This window comes from Gadus macrocephalus, chromosome 15, assembly GCF_031168955.1.
Source record: "Gadus macrocephalus chromosome 15, ASM3116895v1".
Taxonomy (NCBI): Eukaryota; Metazoa; Chordata; class Actinopteri; order Gadiformes; family Gadidae; genus Gadus; species Gadus macrocephalus.
Window position 1 is genome coordinate 8,118,954 of NC_082396.1, and position 17,138 is coordinate 8,136,091.

Sequence of the window (17,138 nt, forward strand, 5' to 3'; positions counted from 1 at the left end):
ATGAGTTGCTTTTTATTGATACATTTTTAGAGAGCATATGCCTGTACCCAGGCAGTGAATCAGCCACCACTCTGGATTGTAGTGGTAGTACTTGTTTTGTCCAAGTTTCTCATGTACTATTCCCAAGTGAATGGCCAGATTACGTTACACCTTGTTAGATGTTGGAATCTGCATCAGGCATGCAGTACGGCGGATAAATTGCGCCACCGTGTGCTAAATGCAAAAAATTGCAGGCACATCTCCCCCTAGCTCCAGATCAGCGGTAATGAACCACGACAGCCTTCCAATATCCTTGGCCCAAACCTCTTCAGAGTAATTAATCACGTAATCTAAATTTCAGCTCAGATTACTAGAGAGACAGGAAACTAGAGTCAATGACCTTTATTGATCCATACATGTGCCAATCAAATCCGGAAGATGTTACAGATTTCCCCTTCAAGGCCTTTACTGATCATGGGTTATTTTGCTCTACATTGGAGGTCATTGACAAGGATGGAAGAAATTAAAGACAATAATGATCATAACAGTGTCAACGGTAATATACATAAAAGCAAAAATAAAAGGAAAAAAGGGATCAGTGACTTCAAATTAAAATGTTGGGTAAGTATAATAAGAACGAAAATCCTGAAAACCCTAACTTCTTTCCAAATAACTGCTTAGCATACATTTCTACATGGCATGCAATAAGGCACCTATCTAACACAAGAAACCTATGCTACAATTTGAAGCACAATTGTTATCCAAAAGATAATATTGCTCACCATTTCACCACCCATAAAAACTGTATTTCTCGTTCCCTTTCACATGACCCAAACCATGTCTAAAAAAAATACACGTTTGTAAAAGATATTTTACACAGACCAGTTAATAGAGCGCAATCCCATGGAATCAGGTGGGTAATCTTGAAGAAAGTTCTCTTTAGTCTTGCAATCGTCTTTATATTTACATTGTAATAAGCAGTTTGACCAAATTGTGACAATTTTGCATCAAACATCACAAGATTAAGCTATCCAGTAGACAGATAAATGATTTACTACAAACCACTGAAGAATCTGCCTCTGCATTCAGGTGATGCTCGAGTTCACGGGGGAAATAAAACTTTAAATAAGGACACGGGGCATTTTGCAGTATGCTATGCAGTATGTTTATTTAACATTACGTATTTTCCTCAAAGCTAAAATGGAACCCAGAGAGGCAGGCCTAGGCTAAATCTGCCATCTGTACAACAGTACAAAAACCATGTAGTCTAAACGAAGGGAGAAACAAAGAAAAACAGCAGGATGAAGAATTGATTAGGTTAGATTGTTTGATTCGAGACATTAATTGTTTTACTGCAGGGTGAGCGCACATGAAGTGTCTGGTAGCGCACGCTACTATGGTAGCGAAAAAGGGGGAAAAAATGGGTTGGCGCCAGAGTGGATCCTGCTATCAAAAATGTCATCTTCTGGATCATAACAGCACACAAGTAACCTATACATATATATATATAAAAGAAATCTTCCAATTATTTACATAGAATTTCTTTTTTTTTTTGCTAAACATGGACTGATAGGAGAAATCGCCAATTGATATCCTCAAGACAATAGAACTTTTCTTGATCACCAATCAGTCGCCCAGTGAGCCACATCACATGAAGTTACATATGCCTGCCTGAAGGTATATTTCATTGAATTCAGCCTCAAATAGCCAAGTCAGAGGGGCAAGCGCCGTCCAGGTAACATTGTTAGTATATCAAATCACTTTTTTTTTGTTTCCTTTTAAAAGCATTCAAAAGGTCCTGACTATGCCCAGAACAATCACGGGGTACCTCCAATATAATAAGAGGGTCAATTGCAAATCATCTCACAGCTGCCTCATTAGCACAACTGTGAACCCTGTGATGCCGGGAGAGCGACGACGAGTGGTTGAAGCCTTTCCCGCACTGGGAGCATCTGTATGGCTTGTCTCCGTCGGCCAGGCGCTGTTTGGTGATGGTATGGGAGAACCCTTTTCCCGAGGGGATTGCGTTGTACTCCTGCATCTGCTGCTGCTGCAACAGTTGCTGCTGCAACAGTTGCTTCTGCTCTCGATCTTGCTGCTGCTGACCATGGCTGAGAATATGCGGCTTATCATCCATGTGCACCCTCTGGTGACGGGTCAGCGAGGACGAGTGGTTGAATCGCTTTCCGCAGTGGGGGCAGGTGTACAAGGTCCCGTCGGAGTGGACCCTCTGGTGCCGCGACAGAGAAGAGGAATGGTTGAAGCCCTTTTCGCAGTGGTGGCACATGTAGGGCTTGTCGCCCTGTTGGTGCTCCCTCTTGACGGCATTCCCGTAGCCGAAGCCCTTGCCGCTCGGCACGGCGGCGTACATGTTGTTCTCCCGCAGGTGGATCTTGTGGTGTCGGGAAAGGGAGGAGGAGTGGTTGAAGCCCTTGCCGCACTGGGAGCAGGTGTAAGGCTTACCTCCGGCATGGACAAGCTGATGTTTCTTCAGGTGGCGCTTGCGAACAAAACTCTTCCTGCACTGGTTGCATTTGTACGGCTTCTGGCCGGAGTGGACCCGCTGGTGCTCTTTCAGGGTGGCGGCGGCGGCGAAGCACTTGCTACACTGTGTGCAGCGGTGGGGTTTGTCGCCCATGGCCGCCGCATGGGTCTTCTGGTGCTGCTTAAGGTTGGAAGTGGTGGCAAAGCCCTTGCCACACTGGCCACACGTATAAGGCTTGTCGCGTGCGTGGAGCTCCTGGTGCTTCTTCAGATGCCTCCGGCGCACAAAGCTCTTTCTGCACTGGGTACACTTGTAGGGCTTGTCCTCCGAATGCATTTTCATGTGCTCTCTTAGGGTGATGGCGGCCGCGAAGCTCTTGCCGCACTCTGAACACCGGTGGGGCTTCTCCGCCAGGTGGATCATCTGATGAGACTTGAAGGTGAAGGAGTCCATCATTCCTTTGCCCACCATGTCAACGCCGGTGGGGACGTAGGGCTTTTCTTTCATGTGGATCTTCATGTGCTGCTTAAGGCTGGCTTCCACAGCGAAGCTCTCACCGCAGTGAACACATATGTACGGGTTGAGATCTTTGTGGATCTCAAAATGCTGGTGAAGATCGGCGATGCTTCCGAAGATTTCACCACACTCGTTGCACTGCAGGCCGTGGGCCTCGTGGATGATGACGCCGTTCTCTGACTCCACCGTCAGCTCCCCGCCGTGGTCCGACTCCACCTTCACCACGTGGTCGTGTTCGCCCTTCAGCAGCACTTCCCCGAAGTTAGCCGATCTAACGTCCCCCGTGAAACAATGCATTTCGCCGTGCTCCACTTTGATGTAGTCGTGGTCCGTCTCCGCTACTATGGCTTCAACACAGGTCACCGCTCCAAGCTCTGTGCCTAGGCCCTGGATCTTGGCCAGGTCCGAGCCATGGATCTCCAGCTCTAAACCACGCTTTTCCTCAGTCATGATCTCCGTCTCTGCACCATAGTGAAGGTCGACCTGGCTGTGGGCTATGACACACTCCGACCCAAGCGTGTCAAGGCCGGGTGTGTCACATTCAGTCTCTGACTCCGCCATGAGAACACACTCCAGCCCAACGACCTCCGTTTTATTGCCGGATGATAACTTTGTAGGGACTTGGGTTAGAGGAGATCCTCCTGATTCAGCGCTGCACACAAGTCTTTTCTGGTCAAGCCGTACTGCAATTGGAGAAAAGAAAGTATATACATGTTTGCAATGCCTTTTTTTTCCTAACATAAATACTTTCAAAGTTAGACAGTTACACTCAAGGTTTTCTTTCAGTATCTGCCCCTGCAAAATATATTACTAAATAATTAGTAGAAAGGTCATGAGTTTTAAAAGGTCAGTTATATGGTGTTAAGTTAAGAGGAAATTTTGGCGAAATTTTCCAATGTGTTATGAATTCTTAGTAATAAAATAAAGAATCTGCTATGATGTATATATATATATATCATAATATAACATTCAAAGCAAATGTATCAGGAGGATCATGGGGACGGATCTGCACCATACAAGATTTTATGTACATGCAATTGTATATTATTTATTGACTGTTGTTCGCTAGTCCATATAACGTACAAGTTATCCAGTTTGTGGTTCTGTTCATATTTAGTTATTCTTCTAATCCTCACCATAATAGCTAATGGTGACAATACAACGTATTTGGTATATTCTATAAATATCTGACAGATGCCCAAAATTGCTAGTGAACTGCTCAACTTCACGTGCTACATAAGCACTTGGCATACACTTTTAGCGCCTAGCAGAGCTTTACCTGAGTAGCCAAAAAAACATCTATAAAGTCTGAATGGACCCCCACTTGAAATGCATAGTTAAAATCTGCACGGATAGCACATCATGTACGCCATCTAAAAGGCAATCGACTGTGCTTTCTGTTTGTTCTTAAGGCATTAAACGCAAAGGGATTGATCAATATTGTGAGTTGTAGCCCCTATAAGCATCTGACGGTTGTTAGCCTATCTAAACAGCTACATATAGCCTACATAGCCGCTAGTTAGCTGGCTACGATGGGAGAACTGGTTAACGGTAACAGTATTGTGTTAGCGGCTAATATGTTTGCGAATATAGCGAGCTAACTAGCTTCATAGCCAGCAATTAGCGGGTATGTGTTACTAGCCTGAACAAACAACCAAATACGCTCCAGTTTCAGAGCAAAAATAATTCGAAAGTCATAAGACCGCTTTCGAACCGCCTCTAGGATACGCTTAGCAACGCGGAAATCCTCATTGTGCGCAGAATTACCAGGCCATCTTGTCGTGCCACACCACCACTTCCAGCTAGCCCAGATTAGTCTGCTCTAAAATGGCTGCCGCTAGTTAGCATGGGACGAGCTCGGCTACCGCCCTTCAAAACAACTTAATCTTATGCCACGTAATCCACAATACCATGGGAATCGGGACCCCCAACACCACAACTTTGCAAAATCAAAACATACAAATGCGTCTTAAATTCATCCACCAATACCGTCGTCATTCGTATAAGGATACCCGTTTATATTTAGCGCTACACCCTCGCCGTGAAGCTTGTTAGCTGAAACAAAGATGGCTAACGCAGCAGCGACGGGGTATTCGCGGGGGTGAAAATCCCGGGAAAGGCTACCCTCTCCTCCGGGGAGACAAACACAATAATGACGAAACAATACATCCAACGAACGAATTTCAAACGTGACATATGTTAATCAATGAAATACATACGCTGCTGAAATAACCGTGGTCTAAAAGTAGAAGGGCGCTTCCTGCAGACCAAAGCCCTCCTTAATGCGGCAGCAAATACGGCCTCAATGGCGGCCTTGCTCGGGGATAGCAGGAGACAACAGCGCTAGCAGGCTGGCTACCTAGCCGCACCACCAGGCTAACTAGCCGGCTAAACCAGCTCGCTAGCACGGCTATCCACAACTTCTGGCGTCTGGCACCCAAACAGAACGGAAGCCTGATATAAAAAAAACGCCTAACCCGACCTACACACCAAGTTTTGTATGTCAAGCCAAATTGGAACAAAGCACCTACAAAAGTAAAATGGCGTTTTTGGCCACACTATAGATCGCCATAGCAGATTTACCCCTAAAATGTAATATTATCATGCGTAACGCTGCCACGGAGCATTTCAGATAATGGGCCTGTGTGGTGTATTTTTCCACTACTGTACACACAGACAGTATGCTTCTCGTATCTGGAGATAAATGCACACATTCAGACATTAGAAGGCAGCAGTGCTGTTTTCAACAAGACACTATGGGGTCATCTTAATCCTCATACAAAGCTTTAAGGCACTGCGCGGTGTAACTTGTGATAGTCGCTAGATGTCTAAAAAAATAAAAAATAAACCTGCTTTATATCGTTACCATAACTGATGTATCTGTAAAACGGCCACCCACCTTTATATCACAGTTTTTGGTTGTTGTGGAAGAGATATCGGTTGTAAGCTTTGAAACTAAAGAGTGGAGATAGCAGCGGGTTGGTCTGCGCTTCGTCAAACTGGTGGGTCTTCCTCTCTCTCCTCCCTCTCTGTGCAGCTCGCGCCACAGCTCGTCTGGCGCCAACGATGGAGAAACCGACACACTTTAGGGAACGAATCATTGTCATTTCACCACCGTGGCCTGCTCTACTGCCGCCTACAGCCCAGGAGCAATCATGCCTAGGCCTAAATTATTTATTGTGAATAATTTGGCAACAACTAGTTGAATTGGTATAGATTTGTTTTTCAACGAAACTTGGGCTTCACCGTTTTTGCATTTTGTCTTTTTATTCCTTTTTATTATAACTTAAATAAGTAATTAAAGGACATTAAAAAACTTAAACTCGACATACTGTATTTATTACTATAACATGCCATACCACATCATACTATCCTATGACCTAATTCCCTCTATCCTCGATCTTAATAAATTATCCCTCTATCCCAATCTAATCCCTTATCCAATGTTTTCTATTTTATGATATTGAATTGTACTAAACTTTACACATTATTATACTACACTATTTTAAATGGTTTGTTTGGTAAGCAAAAAACAGAGGGGATTAGTTTGCTTTTGAAGCCTACATAATCCCTTGTATGATCATGTTACTAATAGAATGAATGTTAATTTATTTTACATTTTATTTTATTTTTACATTAATTAAACCCCTCTCGATGAATGGCATTTTAGATTACACCACGCCTTAGGAGAACTGGTTTGACCGAAATGAACACACCCCATGTATGACTTTGCATGTCATACACGACTTCAGAGTTTCACTCAAGCAGCCCACATCTCTCGCTCAAGGTATCAGCTGCGCAAAGTGTCATCTTCAACAGTGGACCAGTTCTTAACTTGTATCGCTCCTGTGATTTAGTCGATATAGTAGTATTCAGCTTGGGACCATCATACCTAACGATCAACTCGACCACCATTCATTCATAATTCTGCCAAAAGGAAGAAAAAAAAGAGGGAAATGTCGCGCCAAAGTACCCTGGACTTGGACCGCTACAGCAGCCTGAGTAACAGTCAGACCCGCCGCACAACCACCAACAGCACCAAGACCAGGAGCCTGTCCCGGGGCCAGGAGAGGACCGGGGATGTCATGTGTGACTTCTGCACTACCAGAAAGGAGCGGGCGGTGAAGTCGTGCCTGGTGTGCCAGGCCTCCTTCTGTGAGGACCACGTCCAGTCCCACTACGAGTACCCGGCGCTGATGAAGCACAAGCTAGTGAAGGCCACGGGTCAGATGAGGGAGAAGCTCTGCGCCCAGCACGATAAGCTACTGGAGGCCTACTGCCGCACCGACAACACGTCCGTGTGCGTCCTTTGCATGATGGACGAGCACAAACACCATGACACTGTTCCCGCCGGGACAGAAAGGACCGAGAAGCAAGTGAGTGAATCTCACAATAATATGATTAGATATTTAGGATGTTTAGCTTTAAGAAGCAGATAGAGGGTCAGTGTCAGAGGTAAGCTGCGGACTTTTGGGATTGAACGATGGGCCGACTGGGAGTCCAACCCCCCACCACACCCCTTTAGTTTAAGTTAGAACTTGCCAATCTTATCATTATAGAATAATACAATTGGTCAAATATAGCTCCATATTGTGTTATTTTAACGTGAATTGGTCATTCTATATGTATTTTTTTTTGTTATCCCTCTCCAGAAACAGCTTGGCAATACTCTTCACAAATCTCAACAGAGGATTGACGGGCGAGTGAAAAAGTGGCAGGACCTCAAACAAGCTGTGGAATCAGTAAAAGTGAGTGTGACGTTGTCAGCCGATTCTAGTGTACCCTGTACAAATCAGATGAACACATGTTCCATCTGATCAAAGCAAAGAAGTGTTAATTATTCCCCATGAAATCTCAAATATAATAACCTTTTTGAGCGTTTTTATTTATACTTTAACAGCATTCAGCCCAGACAGCCCTGGATGAAAACGAACGTATCTTCACTGAGATTCTGCGCACCGTGGAGAGGAAGTTCATCGAAGTACGCGAGATGATCGAATCCCACGAGAAGATCACTATTTCAAGGGCCGAGATACTGCTTGACCGCCTGGAGGAGGAAATAACCCTGATGAGGAAGAAACACAACGACCTAGAGAAGCTCTCCCACACTGACGACCACATCCACTTCCTCCATGTGAGTCTGAGTCTGAACCTTATCCAAGGTTTCAGTTATGCAAACAAGCGATTGCCTTGATAAACTACAATTCACGTGTGTGTGTGTGTATGTATACACATTTACATAGCAGATGTTTATATTTAACAAAGGTGATAAGAGTTTTTGGTGGTGCAGGCACAAAATTGCATTTTGTGGTTGTGTGTGTGTGTGTGTGTGTGTGTGTGTGTGTGTGTGTGTGTGTGTGTGTGTGTGTGTGTGTGTGTGTGTGTGTGTGTGTGTGTGTGTGTGTGTGTGTGTGTGTGTGTGTGTGTGTGTGTGTGTTAGTGATTGGGCTGTGGAGGAGGAGGGGAGTGGATCAAGATGGTGTCAGGAAGAACAATCATAAAGATTGTTCCTAGTTTCATCTTTCCAGTTAGTCTTGTTTTAGAAAGCAGCTTGTGCTTCACTTATCCCTTTTGTTTTTACTGGCTCCGATATGGGATGGTTCTCAGCTTCTGCTGTAATTCACTTTGGACAAAAGTGTCTCAGTTATGTAAAATACATTTTTGCTTTCACTTTGGTTTGATTCTTGGACCACAGAGTTGGCAGGCTCTGTCTGGACCATCAGGATATGAGGACCTCAACAACGTAGTAGTAGCTCCCAACTACTCCTTCGAGGCCACCAAGAGAGCCATCGCTGCCCTGAAGATGGAGGTGGAGGAGGCCACCAAGGCAGAGACCAGCAAGATCTCTTCCGCAGGTTCCTACATTTAAATGTAGTAAAAGTTATTTATTTGGGCTTTAGTTGACATTGAAACTGATGAAATCCAATATGTTTCCTTCACATGTCCCACATAGTGAAAGAGGTGCACATAACAAAACAAATGGACACGAAGACAGAGAGAGCAGATGACACAGTAGTGGTCAGCGAGCCTCGACGGGAACCACAACGGGAACCACAACGGGAACAACAACAACAACAACAACCAAGGACCAGACAAGATTTCCTCAAATGTGAGTTATAGTTAATTTTGTTAAAAAAAAAATATAATATATGTATATATATATATATGTTATCATTGGCTGCTTTGCCTTTTTCGACATGTTAGCACCTTAGACTACTGTTGTAGTGAAACAAAAGAAACGACCAACACCGGAGAGGTAGAAGTATGTCCACTCGGAGAACAGGTTTGAGGAGATGTCTAGAAGCAATCTGAAAACTTTGCATAAACTATCCAAATAAAGGGTATATTTGGGACAAAGCTAGAGTAGGATACACATCAAAAGCTTTCAGGTTCCATACTTTGACAAATTATCAAAGAAAATGATGTCACGCGTTATTCTGTCATGACTGCAGTGGTTCATGTTGACCCTAAGCAGTGTTGGTTGTCATGGTTTGGGTTTCAGTCACGTGACTTTAATAAGCACCTTGAAACTAAATGTTGCTTGTTAAAGGAATGTGTTCATTTTATAATAGTACACATTGAATATTATGTTAATAATATTCTCACCACCAATGTATTTAGTAATATTTATGATCATTGGCAATGAATAATGTCCAAGACAGTAATACAACTGAGGTAGAGGTAGAGAATAATCTTGATCGCCATATGGACTCCCACTGTTTTGTGAATGGTGTATTATCAGTAGCACGTTCATGGTTGGTGGTGATTGTGATGGTGAAAGACCCCTCATATAATACAACACGATGAATTGCAGATTCTTACTATGGCTTATACCTTTGGTATAAGTCATAGTAACAGCCAAACAAGCATTATTCAAAGGAAATTTGAAAGCATATTTTTACTTTATACTTTTTTATCTCCAGATCTCTTTGTAAAAAAATTTGAACCATGAAAGGTGACACAGAGATTCAGGAAGGGCATTGAGCAAGGCATTGCGGTGCTGTCAACATGTTGTTGTCCCGTGTTTTTCTAGATGCTTTCCAGTTGATCCTTGACTCAAACACCGTCCACCCTAATCTTCAACTCTCTGATGGAAACAAGACGGCTACCATGGTGCAGAACCCCAAAAATTATTCCAGCCACCCTGAGAGGTTTGACCAATGGCAACAAGTAAGATCTCTTGCAACTCTTTTGAAATTATTTTTGAACGCACTGGTTGTACATTGTTATTGTAATGCTGTAAAGGACCAGTAGGGGTCATTGTTTAGCTAGCTAGTTCCACTGACAAATATAAGAATATAATCGGTTAACTTCCCCAAGAAGAAAAAAAGGTAGGCCTTTACAGGCCTAATTAACTGCTTATTGGCATATTATGACGTCCCTATATAAATTATTGTATAAATTAACGAGTCATTCTGGTTTCCATAACATGTCCTACTCTTGCAGGTTCTTGGAAGAGAGAGTGTGAGTGGCAGTCGTTACTACTGGGAGGTGGACTGGAGAGGGACGGAGACTGACGTCGCAGTGACCTACAGGGGAATCAAACGCAAAGGCAGCGGCAACGAATGCAGCCTTGGTTGGAATGAGAAGTCCTGGAGCCTCTATTGCTCGGAGTCCAAATACTCCTTTGTGCACAACAATAAGAGCACAGAGTTAGAGGTGCCAAGGTCGTCCCGGGTCGGAGTTTACCTGGATTACAGAGCAGGGATCCTTGCCTTTTACAGTGTTTCTGAAAGCATGATCCTGCTGCACAAGATCCAGACTTCTTTCACCGAGCCCATCTACCCTGCCTTTAGCGTGTGGGGCTTCGGTTCTAGTATCAAACTGCTGTAGTGCAGGGCAGGCTATTTATTATACATGATATGGTTGGTTGTTGTTTTTTCTTTCCAACTTTTTCTTCCATCATAAATTTACTGTTGTATTTTTTTTTTTAGAAATGTATGATCATCAGACCTTTTATTGTGTCTCTAGTTGAACAATAAGCAGTTAAATTATGTCATTTTGTCTACTGATCGGTGATCTGTCCCCCGCTGTTTTTAACTTTCAGGTTTTATTGCATTTTGTGTATTTATTTTATTATTCATTTTTTGTTCAGTTGTATGAGGATTTCTCATCAACGTTGCAATGAGAAATCTACTCATGATTGGTCGGGGTTGGGGGATAATCTGATAGTCGATATTGTGGTGGGAATAACAGTTGAATAGGCTACTAATACAACTTTGAATAAAAAATAAATAAAAACTATATAGATGTTCTTATATGTTCTAATGTAAATGTACATGTTTTGGTTATTACCCAGCTAGTCCAATTAGGTTATCAAACTGTCCGGGAACCTTTATTTAAATTATTGTTATTCCCGGCTGATCTAAAACTATCGTGCATAAAACCAATTAATGTTCAAGGAAGGTTATTTTCCTTCACGTTCCCAAACAGCAAGATCTTCTTAAAATGAAACAGATATCAGAGAAGACTGGTTTACCAAAGAGGCGACCAGCAGGATACTTCAGGGGTAGGCCTACGTCTATAAATGACACTCAAAAACGATAACGTCACGTGATTAGATTACTTTTGGAACGTTCATTCGAATACAAAAAAAGAACATGACATGTGGTTTTAAGAAGGGGTTTGAAAACGATACTTGAACAAAGACAACCCTCCCAATCTTCAACTTCTTTGAAGATTGGGAGGGTTACCTAAAAGGCCTTAAGCAGGAAAGCTCAGGGGATCGTTATTAAAATGACTAAGAGTCCCAAATAACGTTACTTCATGTGGCTATTATTACGTTTTGGGAACGCGACTGTGCAAAACAATTCTTCACATACTTAGAACGCTGTGGGAAGGTTAAATATAACACACAATAAATAGGCTTGAACCAGAAGTCATGCATAACGTTTGCACGTGGTAACGCACCAGTATCTTGCTGTCATTTCATTGTGAAGAGAAACTCCAGATCTGTAGAGCCCGCTGAACGCACAGACTCACGACGGGAGAGCGCCGAGGAGGGGAGCGCTCGTTTGCCTCATCGGACGCACCGAATAAACGTATATTCACGGGTCCTCTGCATTCCCAGAGCCACATATAATTTTAATTTAGATATTGTCCTTTTCATATCGTCATATTTAAGGAAAAATATGCAGCCCTATGTGATAATATGATCTAGTTCATAATATGAGATTGCTACATACGATAAAGCTGCAAACAGCTCTTTTATCGTACCCCATATTGTAAACTCCAGAGATTGCAGGGATGAGTAAACCCAACACACTCCCGTTATTTAAGAGGAGGAGTTGGCTCTATTGGCGGCTACATAGTGATGTACCGAAGCAACAGCTTGACTTTAGATGGTATGAAAAAACTAAGACATCTGTCCCACAGATATTGAAAACATTCTTACAAACGTATGGATTTTGCTTACTTTCTTGTTACCAACAACACGAAACTACGACTCGTATCGACCACCGGGTAACTCGCCGCATGATCCTTTCAGTCCCGGGTAAAGGTGACCATTTGGTTTTCCAGAGGTGTTGAGCAAGGCGAAGGCGAGCCAGACAAAAGGTTTCAGGTCTCAGAGATCCAGGGTAAAACAACTTGTGGATCACATCAAAAGAGACCGGGTAAGCACCAATTTTGAAGTCCTCGTTTTCCCCTTTACGTGGATTTTATGTGGATGTGTGCTGCTTTTACAATAAGTGTTAACCACAGCGGCGCTTTAAATCTAAGATGCAATGAAAAATTACAATATTAATGAAATGTATGGATTTGGCATCTCCATATGTGAACCCCAGCGCATTGCGTAATAGCGCATTTGTAGTCTATTTCAATGTGTTATTTTTGCTGTTTCTCCTGGTGATGATGGTGGTGATGATGGTGACGATGAAGATGGTCATCATCGGTGACGCTGTTGATTAGTGACCGATGCCAATTTGTTCCCTCTCACCATCAGGCACAGTTCACTCAGGGGAAATAATCGCTTGTCGCTCTTCTGTCTTGATGTCACTCGCCGCTCTCATCTGAATTGGCGAATAAAAGTGAATGGAAACGCAGATGTCTCCCGCCTGCAATTAAATGCTAGAACTGGAGCAGCGAGCGCTTGGCTGGCCCAGGAGAAAGAGGAAAGGAGTGTTTCGGGAGCAGAGGGTGACTACAGAGGTTGTTGGAGATGTCTCTTTGGGTGATCCTCCCTGTGAGCCTCCCAGCCCTCACCATCACCGGGATATGGGTTGTGTAAGTCTCCCCTCTTCCCTGCATGTGTGGAAATGTATATCTGTCTATCGCTCTCTCTGTCTATGTCTGTGCCAAAATGCTGTAAAAGATCTGCGTTCCTCCAAGATGTGTTATGATAGATCACATTGGCTGTCACATTTGCAAGTTGAACTGGTTTGCATCCGTTCCCCTGGGTTCTTTTAGTGGTGTTCACTAACACACAGCGACTGCTACATAGAAAAGCTCTCCTGGATCTAGGCAGTGTTTACGGAACATACATGATCACATCACTCCAAAAAATAAGTTTCAACATATAGATGGTAGGGTCTCCAATGGCAGAGGCTCTGGGGGTTGTTTATTCAGTCGTGTACGCACAGTGCTGTTTTTCCCCCCTGGGACATTGATTAGAGTACTCAGGTACCCATTACATTGTGTTGGTACTGTTTAAAAACAGAAGCTTTTTGATGCACTCGTATTTATCTTAAAACCTCCTGGAAGGTGGCCAGTAGTGGCAAATAGGTCAGCTGCAGTAGAAGCAGCAGCAGCAGCAACAACAGCAGCAGCAGCAGCAGCAGCAGCAGCAGCAGCAGCAGCAACAACAGCAGCAGCAGCAGCAGCAGCAGCACCACCACCTAGACCAGCATTTATAAAACTATGGGCCGGACCCAATATGGGTCACAATCCAGTTGGAAGTAGGAAGCGGCAGGACAACTGACAGGAACCTAAAGGTTCTGGTGTGAGTTTGGAGAGTGTGTGGTGGGCTCCTTTAGACACACCAGAATGGTATTTTGGCTGCCGAGATGAAAACTTTAACAGCCCCTGACCTAGATGGTGATAACCACACCTCTCCTTTTCTACCCCGGAGGGGTCCTAGTTAACTGTAGGCTCATTACGGGAGACATAATCAGAGGTCTTATAGCCTCTTCCTTGCTCCCTGCTCTATGATCTAAGGGGAAGGTATGCACAGCCCCAGGGACTAGACTCAAGAGTGTTTCCAGATAGTCAATAGTGTGTGTTTGTGTGTGTGTGTGTGTGTGTGTGTGTGTGTGTGTGTGTGTGTGTGTGTGTGTGTGTGTGTGTGTGTGTGTGTGTGTGCGTGCGTGCGTGCGTGCGTGCGTGCGTGCGTGCGTGCGTGCGTGCGTGCGTGCGTGCGTGCGTGCGTGCAGAAGACAAGGCGGCAGAGATGCTTAAAGAGGACTATTATTTTGGCAAGTGTATAACTATAGAAGTATACATAAATAAACATAGACATGCAGGCAGGACAGATAAATGTTTAGGTTTAGTGTATCAGGAAGGGCATTGGAGGGAGTTCTGTGATTTCTGAAGCAATTGGTGAAACAGAGCCCATTTGCCTTCTATGTATATTTATTATCGTTGAAACTGGTCTCACAAAAAGGGGGGCAAAGGCTTAGGTCCTGACCCCCCCCCCCCCCACACACACACACCTCACAAGTATATACCTCCTTGAAAGAGTTGCTTTGTGTCCATGTTCAGTTTGGGGTCTTTTTTTTGCGGTCTGTGGAATGGCCTGAGATGTGTGTCAGAGATTGGTTGTGTTATTGGCAAACTCACAATGAGCACCTGATTGGAATCTGTTGAGTGATTACCAGAACTGGTTGACAGTGTGGTTACCAGAATGCACCCTTCCCCTAACCTTCTGGATTTGGGCCCGAAGTAGTTTTAGGCCAGGCCTGGTGTGGCGTCTTCTCAGAGGGTGTAGGCCTATACCAGTCTCCTTGCACCGATGACGAACATGTCCAATTCTGTTTGCGCATTGTCTTCATTTTTTTTCACTACAGAGGCAATGCTTTTTACTATTACGTCATGGAGCAGAGGATTTTTTCCTCTTGCCAGCGACTTGCGATTCCATTTGTTGACGCAGGGCACGGTGTACAATCAGCAATTTTTGCTTTGATGACATTGTGTTTTCAGTGAGTCTCATGGTTGTCATGTCTCATTTGTTTGACTACTGTCCGTTGCTATAGAGCCGATAACATGAGAACCGTGTCAAACCACAATTGAATCAAAACAAAGTGGGGTTTGCTCTAGGTTGCCTACAGGCGGAAGACATGGGGGGATCGAACACGGAACCATCAGCTGGTGGGCTGAACACCCTGGACACTAGAGACTTCCCTGGCCCTGTGCAGCATGGCAGAGCGGCATGCATTTCCATTCTGCAACCCAACAAAATGGATGTTTGGAAGTATTTGGATCGTTGACTCGGTTTAAGTTCAGCTTCCTCATCCATAGGTATTTCCCTTTCCTACCAAAGGTTGCCAGGTCACAGCCAATCAGGAAGGTCACTGCTAGGATGTGACACACACATGCCCCATAATGAGCACGCCGTTCCTCGCGTCATGCCGCCCACCACGCTTTGTGTTGACAAGCTGTTCGGCTGCTGCTTCTGGACGCTCGCTCGCGCAACCGAGCGGTTGCCACAGTAACGCTCTCTCTGCATACGATCTCCGCAATTCATCCTTAAAAAGAGAAAATGTGGCCTGTTCCACTTTATATACTGCTGCCGGCCAGGCCATCTCAGTTCAGCCCCGCCCAGCCCAGCTACATAAACAAATCTATTATTATTTAGTTTCTCCCCAAGCGTGGGACACGTACAAAAATTGGTTTGTGCAGTAAAGACTACACTTTATTATTCAAGTACCCTGAACTGTACTGGCTGTTTCTATTTAAATGTTACCGGGTTGACCTTGGGACAAGTAAGAAACATTTGTTCTTTTTTCTGGTCAGCGGGCCGAGACCTCTGCCCTTAATAAAGCCTTCTCGGGTTGACGTCTTTTTCCGATCTAGTCTCCATCTCCTGTCGGTGGCCTTTTCTTTATTCCACGTCTGTTTGCGTTACCCAAATCGTTTGATCTGCGGACGGCAGGCTTGAGTCCCAGCATCCTGCCGTGTGTTCGCCCCCCAAGGCCATGTTCCACTCTCAACGACGGGGCGTCACACACTGAGGATCCATCCTACAACCAGGAACACCCATCGGGTGGGCATGTTGTAATACATGTTACAGCCTTCCATTACCCAACCACCCCCTCCCCCTCCTCAAACCAGTTGGGAGGTCCACAAGTAAAGTGTTTATACATTTTATTTTGTCAAACGTGGCTTTCCAGTTTTGCAATCTTTTCTTTTTCCAAGATGGGGTTAGGTGCTCACCTATCAAGAGTGCTGATTTTATTGCAGCTTGATTCAGTCCTTTGTCATATCGCAACTTTTTATGACAATGGGAATGCACCACGATTTACAGTTTTTTCCTATCGTTTTAGGCAATTTACCTAAACCATGTTCACATTCCCTAAACACTTCACACAGTGAGCATACCAGTAGACCATGTGAACCAAACTGTGGTTACTTGCCCCTATGCTAAGATACAAATGCTGGCAATGACGCCTTCTTCCAAATTTCATGGATACCTGCCCCAGTCAATGTTCACTACCGGCAAAACGCTGTGGAACTACAGCATATTTTACCAATGTTTAGATACTCTGTTCAAAACAGTGAACTTTCTGTTCAAAACCTAACTTATCAGTAATTTAGATCACTGTAGATGGAAAGATGCTGCATTTGGACAGACAAATGAAGTTACATGTTTGAATAAGAAAAAATATTTAGTTTATAGTTTATTTATTTTATTTTACAGTAATTTAGATTTTTTTCCCCCTGTGCACCATAGTTCTTGGTGAATTGGCATGGAATTACTTTTTTTACGTAAAAGCAACACTACATACAATGATCTGTACAAAACACAGAGGATACGTTTTGCAATGCAAAACACCTGGTGGTCATTTCAGCTAAAGACCTACTCAGCTAAAGACCTACTCAGGTGTTTTACATGTAATTTGTGCCTCGTTGAAAAAGAGTTAGAAAAAATGTGTTTGTTAGAACACATTTTTTGACTTTGTAATGTATTTTCTGTTTTGTGTAACACTTGCACTGTGACAAAATC

At 43.9% G+C, this 17,138-nt stretch overlaps 3 protein-coding genes and 1 long non-coding RNA gene across 5 annotated transcripts in view; 2 read left to right on the forward strand and 2 right to left on the reverse strand.

Annotated features, from left to right (window-relative positions):
• Window positions 1-367: 367 nt before the first annotated feature.
• On the reverse strand, window positions 368-6,120 carry si:ch211-198a12.6 (uncharacterized protein LOC563253 homolog). Of its 2 annotated transcripts, none has more exons than XM_060073248.1 (2): window positions 5,880-6,120; window positions 368-3,663 (listed from the first exon to the last, which is right to left on the reverse strand). In XM_060073248.1, the coding sequence occupies exon 2, from the start codon at window positions 3,539-3,541 to the stop codon at window positions 1,838-1,840; it is 1,704 nt and encodes a 567-aa protein (XP_059929231.1). In that variant the 5' UTR covers window positions 3,542-3,663; window positions 5,880-6,120; the 3' UTR covers window positions 368-1,837. The 2 variants fall into 2 exon arrangements, with proteins under 2 accessions (XP_059929231.1, XP_059929232.1); XM_060073249.1 differs by lacking the exon at window positions 5,880-6,120 and adding an exon at window positions 5,200-5,854.
• A 596-nt stretch (window positions 6,121-6,716) lies between these two features.
• Window positions 6,717-11,224, forward strand: LOC132473221 (tripartite motif-containing protein 16-like). Its single transcript, XM_060073250.1, has 7 exons — window positions 6,717-7,356; window positions 7,633-7,728; window positions 7,881-8,114; window positions 8,676-8,835; window positions 8,934-9,089; window positions 10,014-10,150; window positions 10,427-11,224. The coding sequence occupies exons 1-7, from the start codon at window positions 6,937-6,939 to the stop codon at window positions 10,811-10,813; spliced, it is 1,590 nt and encodes a 529-aa protein (XP_059929233.1). The 5' UTR covers window positions 6,717-6,936; the 3' UTR covers window positions 10,814-11,224.
• Window positions 11,225-12,246: 1,022 nt separating this feature from the next.
• The window catches only part of zgc:154058 (Transmembrane protein 150A-like), a 23,512-nt gene continuing 18,620 nt past the window's right edge, over window positions 12,247-17,138 (forward strand). The window contains exons 1-2 of the mRNA XM_060073253.1: window positions 12,247-12,594; window positions 12,924-13,204. Coding sequence (XP_059929236.1) covers window positions 13,140-13,204 — 65 coding nt within the window. The 5' untranslated portion in view covers window positions 12,247-12,594; window positions 12,924-13,139. The remainder of the gene's footprint in view (window positions 12,595-12,923; window positions 13,205-17,138) is intronic.
• Window positions 16,835-17,138, reverse strand: part of LOC132473224 (uncharacterized) — a 925-nt gene continuing 621 nt past the window's right edge. Inside the window, exons 1-2 of the long non-coding RNA XR_009529282.1 lie at window positions 17,090-17,138; window positions 16,835-16,926 (exon numbers count right to left, since the gene is read on the reverse strand). The exon at window positions 17,090-17,138 is cut by the window's right edge and continues 621 nt beyond it. This is a non-coding gene — a long non-coding RNA (uncharacterized LOC132473224). The remainder of the gene's footprint in view (window positions 16,927-17,089) is intronic.